Genomic DNA, 15,384 nt, shown 5'->3' on the forward strand with positions numbered 1-15,384 from the left:
GCAAAACTGCAGCTAAAAAAGTCGTTTGAATTGGCAATTTTGCATCGATTCTAGGCAATTTTTTTTCAGTGACGATTTGCTCAATTAAATATTTAGTAATTAGATGCAGGAATGCTTGAAGGAGATCAAGAATTAGTGAAACTTTCGATCCTCGTTCAATAAATTGATTAATAATAAATTATTGAGCATACTTTATCAGCTGGTACTTATTACCAATTTGATCTTCCGCGTTGTGCCAAATGTTGGGTCCTCCAAGTGTTAAAAACGAAGCATTTCTTTTGCAGTGCTTCGAATACGCTTCGATGCTTCGAATCACCGAAGCTTCGATGTTTAGATTGAAAGTCCGTGCCCTAATTTAAACGGCCGATAAATTCATTAGAATACATACTTGGAATATTTTTATTGTTAACTTTGAGTGCACAAAAGCTAGAATAAGAACTTTTTATTTTCATAAAAGTCAAATAGATTCAGTTAAAAGAAGAGTTCTAGAATCTTTTAAGTAAAATTTAAAGAATTTTTGTTGAAAATTAAATTTTTTAGACAATTTAGAAGTCAGTCTTTGTGAAAATTTCAAAAAATTCGAGACATTCTGAGTTTTTTTTTTCATTGATTAACCCAGGTTTTTTTTTGAATTATTGCGATCTTTTTTTTACTTCAAAATTATCTAGAAAATTTAAATGAATAACGACAATTCTTGGAATTTTGTTCAAAAAATTACAAAATTCTTCCTTTAACCGAATTTATTTGACTTTTATGAACTCAATGTCATCAAAGAATATTTTTCTGGTGAACTAATTAAGGGATGGTCACGTTATTTTGGAAACTCGGGGACTTTCAAAAGCGATTTTCAAGCTAATTTTGAAGCCAAAAATTCGAAATTTGCTTGCACTCTTGTTAAATGGCCAAATATTGATGAGATTTCAGTAATTTCGATTTAGAAAATAAATTTTTGTGCTCAAAAAAATTATTTGAAATTCTCACATTTTGGCCATTTTGTTCCTGTAGAGTTTCCAAAATAACGTGACCATCCCTTATATTAAATTGTTTTATTCGGTTCGGATTTTTATTTTCTAAAGGCAACATCTTTAAATAAAATTTATTTTATTAATAAATGGGATGCTATCACTACTGATGATATGTACTTCCAATTTCCCAAATAAATGGTTTTCTGCTACAAAATCAGGAATTATGTTTTTTTAGCCCAAAAATATTGATAATTTCGAATATTCAGCATTTTTCGGAGAATATTTCTAAATATTCTATTTCATAAAAACATAATATTTTCACCAGATAATCACCCCTTGATCTTAAGAGAATTAAAAAAAATGAAAACTAAATGAAAAAATGACTGATTTTTTAAACCTTGATTATTGAGGTGAAATAAAATAGTTGTAGGAGAGGTGTTAGGGAATATTTTTGCCAAATGAACAAAGAGAATCCTAAAAAGAAAAAGAATCGGCGTTGATTGTGTGGAAAATCTGTTCTTTTCCTTTGAACTGCATAAAACTGGTCTAAAATTTATTACTTTTCTACCCCTCTTAGCCAAGACACAATTTGTCTCTGGAAAAGAAGAGAATTTCCACAGAATTGTCCCCAGAAGAGTTTCTATTTATCTCTGTATATTTTATGAGATAAAAAAAATATCCTAAAAAATCAAAAGAAATCACACATTTTCTTAAAATTATTAATTAAATTTAGTTGATAGCATTGTTTTTAGTTTTAAATGAAAAACTGTGAAGAATTTATTGATTACCAACTAATTTTTAAGAATTTAAAGAAAAACATTGAAATGAGCTACAGATTTGTAATTTTCCAGTTATCGTAACTTTTTTTTTTTAGTTTTTAAGTAATGTAATGTTAGTTTTAATTAAAGAAATAAGTTTTCCGTTAGTCACTGCTGTGTTACAACAAAGAATTGTTTCTTCTTCTTTATACAATCAAAACACGAATTTCTGTTATGAAGAAAACATCACCCTCTGTGCTTAAAATCCTTAGCAATTTATATTAAATTATTATTCTATGTACCTTTAACCCCTATGTCATAATTAACTTAATCACGTGCAAGAAATTAAGAGAAAAAAATCAAATTTTTATCGCTTTGTGAAAGAAATTTTTATCGCTTCTCTGCCTATAAAGAAAATTCAATTATTAACACGCTTTTAGTGGGATTTTGTGTGTGGCTTTTCTTAACAAACATTTAAACAAAAAAACAATCTATTTATACCCCAAAATAAATGTCCATCATGCGAGGAAAAATAAACGAAAAGGAAACAAAATATTCCTCATCAATATCGTGCAAGCAAAATTCAATGCAATTTGTGAAAAAAAAGTGAAAAACAAAGACAAAAATGTGCTTTTAAGAAAACATATTTATTATATATACATAGATTTTTATACAAAAAAATATATTATTATACATTTTGTGAAAAAGAACAACAAAAAAAAACGAAAATTAATGTAACTGTCCATTTTTAACTAAAAGGAAAGATGAAAATAAAACTCTTCAATGACGGAGAATAAAAAAAAATGTGAAGAAAGGCTTAATGCAAATGAAAAAAAGTCTTTTAATTATATTATACTTTTTTATTTTCAGAAAATGAAGAAATTGAATTATTTTGATCCCTTTGCAGCATCTAGCAGAGTTTATTGATTCCTGCAATTTTCCAGAAATGTTCTTTTTTAATTTTTTTCTTTTCAAGCTTTCCAGTGAATATTTCCTCCATTCGCGGGAAATTCTCGTGCTAAGCAAAATAAACTTTTAACCCTTTTATGTCAAGGAATTGTTTTTTATTACGGAAACCTCCACCAAGTCTGACTTCAGCATTGATTACAAAAGGTAATTTTTAATCAAAACTTTTGGAAATTTCGCAAAAGAATTTCCAAAAACTTTTCCAATGTTCTCAGTCCTTTCGGGATTTTTTATCTTGAAACATCTGAACAAGACGTTCTATAAAGTCCAAGAGTTTTATATCTTCTTCATTCCCCTCGTTGTCATCTGAAAAATTAATAAATATTTACACTACTAGTTAAAAAAGTTTCCGAACAAGCACAAATGGTGAATTTTCTAGTTACTACAGGGTAGTTAGAAAATTATGGCATGGATTTAGCAAATATGTAATAACTTTCGATTTGTTCAGGCAGAAAATGAAAAAGTAAGAATGCCTCGAAGTATCTTTGCTTTAAATTAAAGTAACATTTGTGGGTCTACGACCTCAGCCATATGATTGAATTTTCAAGTTCAAATGTATTAGCAAAAAATGAAATACCCGTAGATAGTGCTGATAAGCGGCAAATAATTTGAATCTTTGTAACCCAATTTTTAGTCTTTATACAACCTTTGTCATGTGAAGAATAAATGTCTTTTTGTCCAACCTTCATAAAGTGAAGAATAAATGTTGCATTTAAACTGTTCCTCAAGTGAATAAATTTCTAGAACTTTCGTCAATTGAAGTTTTAGTTTGTGATTAATTTCTTTATTTCTCATCAAGTGAGAATATTCTGAATGTGCGAACAGTAGGAATTTTCGTGAATTCATTGTTTCCTCATCGCCACCTTTAAATGTCAAATATTCAAGGACAAAGTGTAATTTCTCAAAGAAGTTGTGCATCAGTCAGTGAAGCATCCACTAGAATCATTTCTTGGTGACTTCCTGGCCAATTTATCCGTCGGAGAACATACCCAAGGAAGTTCTGTAGCGACGTGGAGAGAAATCTTAACCCCAAGGGCGCGAGCCGGATCTCAAGGCTCATTAACATTATATCCTGTCATTCCAGGTATTTATATTGATCATTCAATATCCCTTCTGTGCCCACCATTGGGATGGTTCTAATTCCTTATTCTACGCCTCTACTTGAAGGTAAACCACAACCTTATGCCAGCCATCAGTGCCCACCAGGGGAAAGATTTCTAATTTCTTTTATTTGCCTATCATTCAGAGGTAAACTATTCTCCACGATTGAATTAAGATATTTGAATTTGCGTGAATTTGATGCATTTATATAGGGTCTACGTATGACTCAAAGAACGCGAAAGGGTTAATGAAAAAAGTTGATCTTTTTAATGTATTTTACTTACCTTCAGTTTCTTCGTCATTTTCATCGTTTTCTTCAATATCTTCTTCACATTTTGTTGCAAATGTCACACTTAATCCAATTAATACAAGAAAAAGTAAAATTCCACGCATTTTGACTGGATCACTGATCAAAAAAAACTAATAATATCAAAAAGCTCCCAACCCATTATATTCAGTTCCCAAACAAAGAATGCAAGTACATCGACATCAGATGATCGAGAACAAAAATTTATTTTTATCATCCAGAAAAGCTGTTCAATTGTCTTTATTTGTTTATTGAAAAAAAAAAATAATATTTATTAATTTGGGAATTTATTTTCTTTAATTAATTTTATGTATGTAATGAAATTAAGCTGAAAAAAAAAGAATTGAAACAAATTTTTAAATATCCATGTCATTTTTATTTAAATCATTCTTCAATTTATCGCTACTATTTCATTTTCATTTTACTTTACTTTTTTTTTTAATATTTCCTTTCACATCCTCAATAATATTGAATTCCTTTCTTGAAAGGTTTTTTTCTTTATTCATTTGAATTCTTTTACTTGTTTTCTTTTGGATACAATAAAAAGAGTAAATATTGTGCAGTTTATTAAAATGGTTTGTTTTGCTTTTATTTTTCCTACCGCGTCCGTCGTTCGTATATTTTCTTCTTCTTCTTTTTTTTATTCCACTAAATAACACCTAATTGTGGAAAAAGGGGGAATTTGAGTGTAAAATGTACGTAGTTTTTTTTGCAGTATTTCCTTCCTTCTTTACCTCAAAAACAAAAATTAATCAAAAGAAAAATTCTAAGAGCAGTGCAATCAGTCGTTGAAGGTTTATGTTTATTTTTTTTCTTATAAAAAGAAATGTAGGTAATTATGTATAGTATATATTGCATTTAGTTGAGAGTTTTTCTTAATAAATATATAAGATTTATTTTTCAGAACACAGCGAGTTTTTTTTTCATGTAATTTCTTCTTTATTTCATTTTCATTTTCAAAAAATATTCTGAATTGTTCTAAACAGTATTCAAAACCAACTTTGCACCAAAGCTCCACCTGGTTGGGAACTATAAAGAGTCAAGGAGAGAAGTACAACCAATGAGAGCTCTGCTTTAGTTTGTCAACGTTATTAACCAATCAGAGAGAACTTCTAACCTTCCAATTGCCATGAGGGGCAAAGAGACCCAGAAGGGTCCATAAGGGACCCCAGAGCATAATTTCAAGCTATTGCGCCTTAATTTTGATAGGTGTAGAACCATTCTTTTGGAAATAAATTCCTTGATTATCAGAAAAGATTTTGTATCAAGTTCATCTGACCACAATAACAAAAGTTCTTAACAAAAATATAAAAAATTGGAATTCAAAAATTGACAACTGTCAAAATTAGTTCCTTTAGTTCTCATTTTCATGTATTTTCCCATTTTCTTATACAGGGTGGCCAAGAAATTAGGGCATGATTTTAACCGCGAATAACTTTTGATTGGATTGAGATATCAGAAAACTTCTGCCATCAAAAGGTGCGTAAAATCAAAAAGTTTTATTTGCTTTGTATTTCAAGGTGATATTTCAAAAATTGTAGACGCAATTTACATTTTACTGAACCATTTTAATGTCTAAAATTAAAAAAAAAAGAGGAATTTTTAGCTGTCAAAAAAAAAAAGATTTTTCAAGAAAAATTGCTCATTCCTTCTGCCAGAAAATACCAAAAATTCCATCATAACCTTACTTTTAAAATAAAAATATCATTAAAAAAAATCAGGGCCCTCAGTCGACGACAGCTCAAGCCGCTTGAGCCAGTCGCTAATGCGATTTTTCAAGCCGCAGCCGCCGAGACTTGAAAAATTTTTTTCTAGCCGCAGCCGCCGGAGCTTATACAAAATCAAGCCGCCGCCGCCGTTACAGTGTGCGGCTGGGAGCCCTGCTAAAAATCCATTTAATTTTTTTTTGCAGTGAAATGGACAAAAGTCTTCTTGGAGTTGTTCAGGAAGTCATTAAAAGCTCATTTGACCGAAAGAATTTGTTTATTTTGCAAGAAAAGCAAGGGGTGTTTATCTGGCGAATATTTTGTTTTTTTAAGCGAATCATTCGAATATTTCCGAAGATCTGAATATTGGACTTCAGATGAACATCTTTTGCTAAAAACCGATTAATTTAAAACCGAAAAAATAAAAAAAAAACGTATTTAGGAAATTTTGGTTTGAATTTAGTCTTTTTTGGGTTGAATTTACTACTTTTCGGTTAGAATTTAGTCCTTTTTTAAGCTTTAATGAGTTTTAGCTGTGTTTCTTTCAGACACAGCTTTTGTGTACCGAGCAAAATCGAAAGTCGTCAGATCGGGCTCAAACTTGGGATGAGCACGAATTAGGGTCCCCACATTCCAAAAAACGTATGCGCCAAAAAAATTTTTTTTCCGGCCGGCCGTCCGTCCGTCCGGCCGGCCGGCCGGCCGGCCGGCCGGATCATAAACTTAAATTGCGAGAGAACGGTGATAGATAGAGACTTGCGGTAAACGGCAAAGTTTAAATATCGACCTGAAGAAATCCGAATATGAAGTCAAATTCACCCCCCCACCCCCCCGTCCGCCATTTTGAATAACCTCAAAATTTTGTTTTCGCTATATCTCAGCCGCTGTTATAGCTAGAGGTCTGAAATTTTGATATGTTGTAGGGGCCATCAAGACCTTTCCAACGATACCTCATTTTCGAAAATCGGTCAAGCCGTTTAGTCAATATGGCCGCCACAATTTTTCATCAAAAATCGACCATAACTCGAAAACGGCTTGACCGATTTTGATCAACTCGGGGTCAAATGAAAGATCTCAACAAACCCTACAACTCTCTAGAACGGCCGAAGTTTCAAAAGTGACCGCTAGGGGGCCAAAAATCAAAAACAAAATTTTCGATGAGTTTTCGATGAATATCTCGAAAACGACGACATAATTTTTTTTTATTTTTTCATACGTTGTAGCTGACCATATTATCTAGCTTCATGCCAAAAATGAAGAAAATCTATGGATCCGTTCTCGAGATATAGCCTTCCAAAGTTGGCATGTCATATCTCGGGTTCTACAAGTCCGATCATGATCAACTCAAGCGCAAATGAAAGGTTTCGAGAAACCCTACAAATGTCTAGAACATTGCAACTTCGAGAAATGACCGCAAGAGGCGCTAAAGTCAAAAACAAAGTTTTCGAAAATTTCGAACTCGAATTTTTCGAAAATGGCGACATAATTTTTTTTCATTTTTCGATATGTTATAGCTTACTTCAAGATCTTTCAAACAAAAAAAAATTTACGAAAATCTATGGATCCGTTCTCGAGATATGGCCTTCTAAAGATTTCTTAGGGTATGACTTTTCAACTTTTCCCGACTTTGCCCGTATTTAAATTAATTCGCGTTCTAGTTTTCTCTCACAAAATTGGTACACTGAAAGAAACACAGCTCCCGTAAGCTTGGTCAGCTTACCAGTACATTTTTTAATAAGTTTTGTTCCTCGATCATTGAAATTTTGAGATTGAAAACTAAATATAATATCGGCTTGAATTTAGCCTTTTTTTGGGTTAAATGTACTACTTTCTGGCTTGAATTTACAACTCTTTAGCTTGAATTAACCACTTTTTAAACTTCAATTTTAGTCTTTTTTAGACATTAATTATGTAATATTTTTTAAAGCTTTTTGAGATTTGAGATTGCATTTTTTAGTGTTGAAAACCAAATACTTTTAGGCTTGAATTTACTGCTTTTTGTTCTTTCTAGGCCTAAATTTTATATTCTTAGCTGTGATTCTTTCGAATTTAAGCTTTTATTCCTCAATGCCTAAAAATATTTTTATGCTTCAATTTTAAGCTCTTTTAGGCTTGAATTTAGCATGATTAGGGGTGAAATTACTATTCGGTTTGAATTTAGTTCTTATAAGGTTTGAAATAAATATTTTTTTTAGGCTTCTATTTCTCAATCTAAGCCATTTAGAGTCTAAAAAACAATATTTTGATTTCTCTGGCAAATTATCCGAATATTAGCCAATATTCCGAATATTTCCGAGGTTTCCGAATAATTTAATTCAGATAAACACCCCTTGAAGAAAAGTCTATTCGGGCGGTTACTTACTCCATGGCAAAGTGCGTGAGCAATTTGACCACAGAGCGTACGGAAGGTTAATTCTTCTTCTTATTCATTGATACTTCAACAAGACAGCTGTTAGCTGCAATTCATTTGGCTAATGAACTAAGCTCCTCCCTCGAGCTCTCTAATATAAATCTGGTGGAGCTTAAATGCAAAAATGATTTGAATATGATTCTAAAACACCAAAAAAATCTCCAGAAATTACAAAAAAAAAAATGTTTCCTTTTCATTATATGAGAATATTTTGTAAATTAATAAAATAAAACTGGGTATATTGTAGGTAAAGCATGCGATGTTTGTGTCTTATAGCATTGAATACTTTCTTCCTCTTCGTCTTCATCTTGCGCTTTGGGGCGCCCAAAGAACTAAATTTTAAAATGAGAGACAAAAATAGAGTGCATTTCATTCCATCATTTCCCATTATTTTCACTTTTACGTCATTAATACAATAAAAAATATCAAATAATTAATAATATATAATAAATTGTAAGAGAGACTAGAATAAAAAAAATTTATACAAAGTAAAAAAAAAGGGGAAAAATTCAATGCAAGAGCATTTGCAAAAGCTAATTCTTGCAATTTTCTTTTTCTTCCACAATTTCATAATAAAAGTTGCTTTTCATCTCATTTAATATTTTTTCTTCTTCATTTAACATTTTCTTCATCTAAAAATCACCTAAAGTCACGCCTAATATAAGGGAGAGAGTTTAGAACAAAACAAGAGAGATATAGAAGCTTTCTTTCTTTTCTTTTTTTTTCCCTAGAAGATCTCTTTGTAGCTCTTTTACAGTGAAAAACAAAAAGAATTGGCATTTTGCATTCCATTTCTAATTAATTTTTAGCTTGTTCTTGTTTAGATTAAAATGCTTTCTTCTTCTTCTTTTATTCCTTTAAATTTCTATTCATAGAGACGTATTAATACACAAAATAAAAAAGGAGGGATCACAAGAGTCTATATTCCATAGTTTTTTTTTATGTTTAAATATTCATTATATTTAATATTTTTTCCTCATTATGATTATTACTTTTTTTATGTTTTTTTTTTACTGCGATTTCATGTGTAAAGATTTCATAATTTTTATTATTCATTGAGAAACTTTTTCCCCTCATCTTTCAAGCAGTATCCTCTATATATAAAAAAAGGAATTTTCCTACCTTCTATAGATGCCCTCCATTCCATATATTTCCAACTTTCACACCGAGAGAGAGAGATTGAGATGAAAGAAAACATTATTCTAACTTCGTACAATGATAACAATAATATTTCTTTAGGCTCTCTCATGGTCATGAAAATAAGAATGATTCTGCATTGGATTCTGTTTTTTTTTTAGTTTTTTTTTTACATGTTGTAGGCAACATAGATGGGATCAAGTTGATCAGCAAGGAAGCCATCACGTAGGTGCATCCTCTGCTTCTCACCACGACTATTTATTGGCACAACACCCGGATCCACCACAACTACAACGCCAACAATTAGTTGATGCTCCTCAAGGACCTACAAAAAGAAAGAATTATATAAAAAAGAATTTTTATTAATTAAAAAACTTCAAAATTTTCCATTAAATCCGTGATTGGATTCTAATATAAAACGCCACCTTTCTCTATTGATTTTCCACAATTATTTTTTTTTTAATTTTTGCAATAATTTGTTTCGAAAAAAAATAAGAAAATTAAAATAAGAAGCACAGAAATACTTATAAAAAAAAAGATAAAAAAATCCAAGAAAGGGGATCGATTCTGACAAAGATCTTTTTTTCTCTTATTTCAACTTCGTTGTTAGAATTTTGACAGTTGAAGTTTTAAATCGTTTAATCGTCGTTCTATAAAAGAAAAAAACAAAAGATTTGTTGTTCCAAGAAACAATCAAAAAGATTTGTAAAGAACTCTGACTCAGTATTTTTATTTTTAAAATACGACTAAAGAAAAGAAATAAACTGAAAAACTTCAAAGACCTTTCATAGAATACCCAAAATTCTTATAACTTACAAATCACAATTTTAATATTTTTAACAAAATCAAACCCCATTTTCATTTCTTTCATACAAATAGTGAGCTTTAAGGACTTTGTGGTATTATATGCAAGGGGTGTTTATCTGGCGAATATTTCGGTTTTCTAAGCGAATCATTCGAATATTTCCGAAGATCTGAATATTTGACTTCACATCAACATTTTTTTTCTAAAAACCGATTACGTATTTAGGAAATTTTGGTTTGAATTTAATCCTTTTTTAGGCTTTAATGAGTTTTTTTTATAAGTTTTGTTCCTCGATCATTGAAATTTTGAGATTGAAAATTAAATATAATATCGGCTTGAATTTAGCCTTTTTTGGGTTAAATTTACTACTTTCTGGTTTGAATTTACAACTCTTCGACTTGTATTAACTACTTTTTAAGCTTCAATTTTAGTCTTTTTTTAGACTTTAATTATGTAGTATTTTTTAAAGCTTTTTTAGATTACAGACTGTCTTTTTAGGATTGAAAACCAAATACTTTTAGGCTTGAATTAAGCAAGTTTTGGGTTGAATTTACTACTTTTTGTTTTTTTAGACCTAAACTAAATATTTTTTAAGCTTTTGCTCCTCAATCTGCCTTTTTAGGACTAAAAAAATTTTTTTTGCTTCAATTTAATCTCTTTTAGGTTTGAATTTAGCATGATTAGGGGTGAAATTACTATTCGGTTTGAATTCAGTACTTATGAGGTTTGAAATAAATATTTTTTAGGCTTCTGCTTCTCAATTTGAGCCTCATAGAGGCAAAAAAATCAATATTTTGATTTCCTTGGCAAATCATCTGAATATTAGCGAATAATTGGAATATTGCCGAAGATCCGAATATTTTTATACAGATAAACTCCCCTTGATTATGTGTTAAAGAATTGTAAGATTACACCAGTTTTTAGAACAGAGCCTTAACCACATAGTCGAGACACAATTTTTGCTATAAAAATCAGAATTTTAGAATTAAATTAAAATTTTTGTAAAGACAGTAAATTCAGGGCTTTTTAGAAGACGAAATACTCCTTCCGGAAGCGTCGACAGGAATCCTGTGTCTTAATCCAATCCAATTACAGTTTTGAATAAGAATTTTTGCTTTTTAAATATGACTGAACAAAAGAAATAAAAACAGTCAAAATCTTTAAAGATTCTTCATGAAATACCAAAAAAGATTATAAGTGACAAATTGTTAGAGAAAAGAGAAGATTTTTAACAGAATCGACTCCATTTTCTTTTATAACAATTCGTGAGAATAGAAAGATTTCACTATTCTAAAATATTAGTACTCTTAGAACACAGTTTAGACCACAGACTCGAGCACATTTTTTATCATAAAAGAAAAGACATTTGAATTCGATTGAAATATTTCTTTCTTTTCTAAATTGTAAGAAACTGTTACAATTTCATATGAATTGGAAAGACAAATAAATCCTTCTCTATAATTTTAATGAGTTATTGTCCACAATGCTTTGGTGCACGATGACAGTTGTTCCTTTTCCCTATAAAACAAATGTGTCTACGATCCTATAAAAGTTTTTTTTTTTGCTAGAATACAAGATATCAAATGAGCCATTTAAGACAAAATCGACCTCATTTTGTAAGAAATTCTAATAAAAACTTATCTGCATTGAACATTTTTAATTTTTTAAGATGGAGTAGGTGCTAAAACTTTTATAGTACAAGATGTGTCTCCTCTGTGAGTTCTAAAAGATTAGGTACTAATTTGTTAAACTTATCAAATCCGATAGTTCTTCCACACGAAGTACTAAAAAGATTTCTTAGCAATTTTCGAAGGACAAGAATTTAACAAAAAAAAAAAGAAGATTCTTTTCTGAATCAATAACAATCAATGTTTCTTAGTAAAATATTTTAAATTTCATTATATTCTCTTTCATCAAACTAATTTGCTCTTTGAACTCTCGAAGCTTCATTTTGCAGTTAAAATGTTTTCGATCTTTACGTAGTTTAATTAAAATTTCAAATAAAATCTTACATGAGTTTGATTGAAAATTAAATTGTACGTCATTGTTTAGAAAATAAATTTAGATCTAATAGGTTCATCAATTGCGTAATAGAAACGTATTAAATGTTCATGACTTCTAACAAGATGACATCATAAATGTGAAACAATAATTTATTGTAGCTGTAGTGCATGTTATACGCAATCAGTTTTGTAATTAAATCATTCCTTTGCATATAAAAATGATGACATCAGTAAAAAAAAAGTTATTTCCTCTTTTAATTATTGTGATTCATCCTTGAAAGAAATCCACCTTTAGACCTACAAGTCCAGTATTAGCTTTCCCACTTTAAATGAACTTTTTAGTTGTAATTTCAGCTGTGATTCTTTTTTCATATTTTTTAAATCTTTTTACAAAACTTTAGTCAATGAACCATAACTAGCTCTTAAACAAAATTCTTCTTTTAAATAAAAAAATTAACGTTTTACTATCAGATTCAGATCTTTAAAGACGTAAAAGAAATTATATTGTTTTTCTTCTTAACTTTCAACTGTTTCTCATGATAAAACAGTTAATTGTTCCACGTGCAAAAAACCAACGAGTAAATGGTGAGAAGAAATTTTCAATAAAAAGATTTTATAGAACAATACAATTTTTGCTCTTTGCAATTATTCGACCACCCAACTATAAAAGCATGTAGACAAACCTTCAGAACTTCAGTCTAATTCTGACTTCAGAGCTACCAGAGTTACTTAAATTTGAAAGAATCCTTTTTGAAAGAAATTCAATAACAAAATGAAGGTTCCTAAATATTTGGATAGAGATTTTTTGAGAACAGTGCTTAGGAATGGATTCAATACGACTGATGATTTTGATATTGTGGCAATGAAAGTGGAAATTGGAACATCTCCCGGTGATAACTACACCAGCACCATATACCGCGTCTTCCTGACTTTCGTTGACAGTGGAAATTGCGAGAGAAATATTCAATTTCTCGTGAAACATCTCACAGAACAAGTAGCAACGTTGGTGGATTTTATGGATTTATTTGAAAAAGAAATCATCATGTTGAAGGAAATTGTGCCACGATTGCAGAGGAGAATGAATGGAGCTAAATTTTCAGCGAGGTAAGAATTTATTTTATGGAAAAGTCTTTAATTTGGGAGATTTATAAATTTTGTTTCGTAAAAAAAAGCGCCCTTACGTGTTTTTACGCCGAAAGCCCCCTATTACTTTTCCAAAAGAAGAATTTTACCTTCTGTATGAGAAATTTCACGTTTTATGAGAAATCCTACATTTTAAATAATTTTTAGTACAAAAAAATACTTTTTAGAACTCTTAGTCATGACACATTTCACATTTTTAAGAAAAAATGATATTTTAGCTGTGTTCCAACACTAAAAATAGAGAGGAATATTCTAAATAAAATTCCTGAAAAGAATAAATTTACACATTTAGGGAAAAAGCACAAGAAATTATTTAGGTCTAAAAAAATTAGTACATTTACATCCTCTCTTTTAGCAAAGACACATTTAAATTTTTAAAGAAAAAAAATGATATTTTAATTGAGTTCAAAGATTGAAAACGTAAAAAATAGGAATCTTCTAAGTTCGTAAAAAGAATAAATTAACAACACAAGAAAAACTAAAATATCCCTTGATCTAAAAATTTAGTACATTTAAATCCTCTCTTTTAGCAAAGACACATTTAAGATTTTAAAGGATAAAAATGATATTTTGATTGAGTTCAGAGATTGAAAACGTAAAAATAGGAATATTCTAAGTTCTTTAAAAGAAATAACACGTTTTTGAAGAAAACACAAAAATCCCTTGATCTAAAAATTTAGTACATTAAAAATCTTTTATCTTTTAGCCAAGACACTCTTCGTTTTTTAAAGAAAAATATTTCTTTTGCATTCAGATACTACTACCACTGCCGTCCTGGCCCTCAAACGAAGGTTCTAGCAATGGAAGACCTCAAGGAGCTGCAATATCAAATGGCACAGCGACGAGAAGGTCTTGATTTTGAACATTGCCGCATTGCTCTGCGGAAATTGGGTCAAATGCATGCAGCATCAATGGCACTGGTCGATGAGGATCCCAGCCTTATGGATAAATTCAATTTTGGAATGTTTCACGGTTCTGTAAGCAATCCCGGACAGATACAGCTATGCCTCCCACTTAGCTTCCCCTTGCTGTGTGAAAGGGTTAAAATGTGGAAAGGATTCGAGGGGATTTATCGCAAATTGAATCGAATGAAGGAGAATTTCTGGCCAATGATGTATGAGAGCACATCAAGGAAGCACGATGGCTACAGAGTTCTAACTCACGGTGATTTCTGGACCAATAATTTCCTTTACAAATACAACGAGACCTCGGGAAAACCCATTGATGTACTCTTTGTAAGTTTTTTTTATTGTGAAAATTCCTCAAGAATCCGGAAATTTAAAGATTTTTCATGAAAATTTCATTGTAGGTCGACCTTCAGCATTCCTGCTACACTTCCCCTGCAAATGATCTTCAATACTTTCTCAGTATAAGCCCACAGAATCACGTGCGTGAGCAACATAGAGAAGAACTCGTGCGAATTTACTACGAATCATTCGCAGCAACGCTCTATGAGTTGAATTATAGCAAAATCCCCACATTTGCCCAACTACAGGATGAAATGCGGAAGAAGGAAATGCTTGGCTTCTTCGCGGCGGTCTTTGTCCTCCCAATTGCCCTAATGGAAGAACAATCTTCCCAAGGAAGTGGACTCGATGGACTTATGGACGAAGAGGCACGAAAAGAAATGACGTGGCTCATGATTTCCGGAAAATCCTACACCGAAGCTATTAAACCCATTCTAAAACGTTGTGATAACCTCGGAGTGTTTGACCTCCAACCATATCAAGGTGATTCTAACTACTAACAGTAAGTAAATAAGTTTAATAAGCTCAAAAGTCTCCTAATGCTGTTTACACATCAATTAATTATTTAAAATGGAAATAAAATGTTTAGAACCTTTATAGGGTCCAAAGTTTAGACAACAAAATTAATTCAAAAATTAATTAATTAAATAAATAAAAAACTTTGTAAACAATATATTCAATAAAAATTATTAGATAAGCAAATCTAATGAGAAATTGAAATAAAAATTCTTGGAAGAATTTTTTTTTAAATCCTATATCTGACTTTAAAAAAATAAACTAGGTGACAGACTGACGAAATTACTGAGCAAACAGAAAAAAAATACTTTGAACTTCGA

At 30.6% G+C, this 15,384-nt stretch overlaps 2 protein-coding genes across 6 annotated transcripts in view; one reads left to right on the forward strand and one right to left on the reverse strand.

Annotated features, from left to right (window-relative positions):
* Positions 1–4,516: 4,516 nt before the first annotated feature.
* Positions 4,517–15,384, reverse strand: part of LOC129795937 (disco-interacting protein 2) — an 82,444-nt gene continuing 71,576 nt past the window's right edge. For all 5 annotated transcript variants that reach the window (XM_055837501.1, XM_055837499.1, XM_055837500.1 and 2 more), the window contains one exon: positions 4,517–9,675. In XM_055837501.1, the coding sequence (XP_055693476.1) occupies positions 9,520–9,675 (156 nt within the window). In that variant the 3' untranslated portion in view covers positions 4,517–9,519. The remainder of the gene's footprint in view (positions 9,676–15,384) is intronic.
* On the forward strand, positions 12,843–15,250 carry LOC129795938 (uncharacterized). Its single transcript, XM_055837503.1, has 3 exons — positions 12,843–13,262; positions 14,056–14,536; positions 14,611–15,250. The coding sequence occupies exons 1-3, from the start codon at positions 12,931–12,933 to the stop codon at positions 15,046–15,048; spliced, it is 1,251 nt and encodes a 416-aa protein (XP_055693478.1). The 5' UTR covers positions 12,843–12,930; the 3' UTR covers positions 15,049–15,250.

The sequence above is a fragment of the Lutzomyia longipalpis genome, chromosome 4 (genome assembly GCF_024334085.1).
Source record: "Lutzomyia longipalpis isolate SR_M1_2022 chromosome 4, ASM2433408v1".
Classification (NCBI taxonomy): domain Eukaryota; kingdom Metazoa; phylum Arthropoda; class Insecta; order Diptera; family Psychodidae; genus Lutzomyia; species Lutzomyia longipalpis.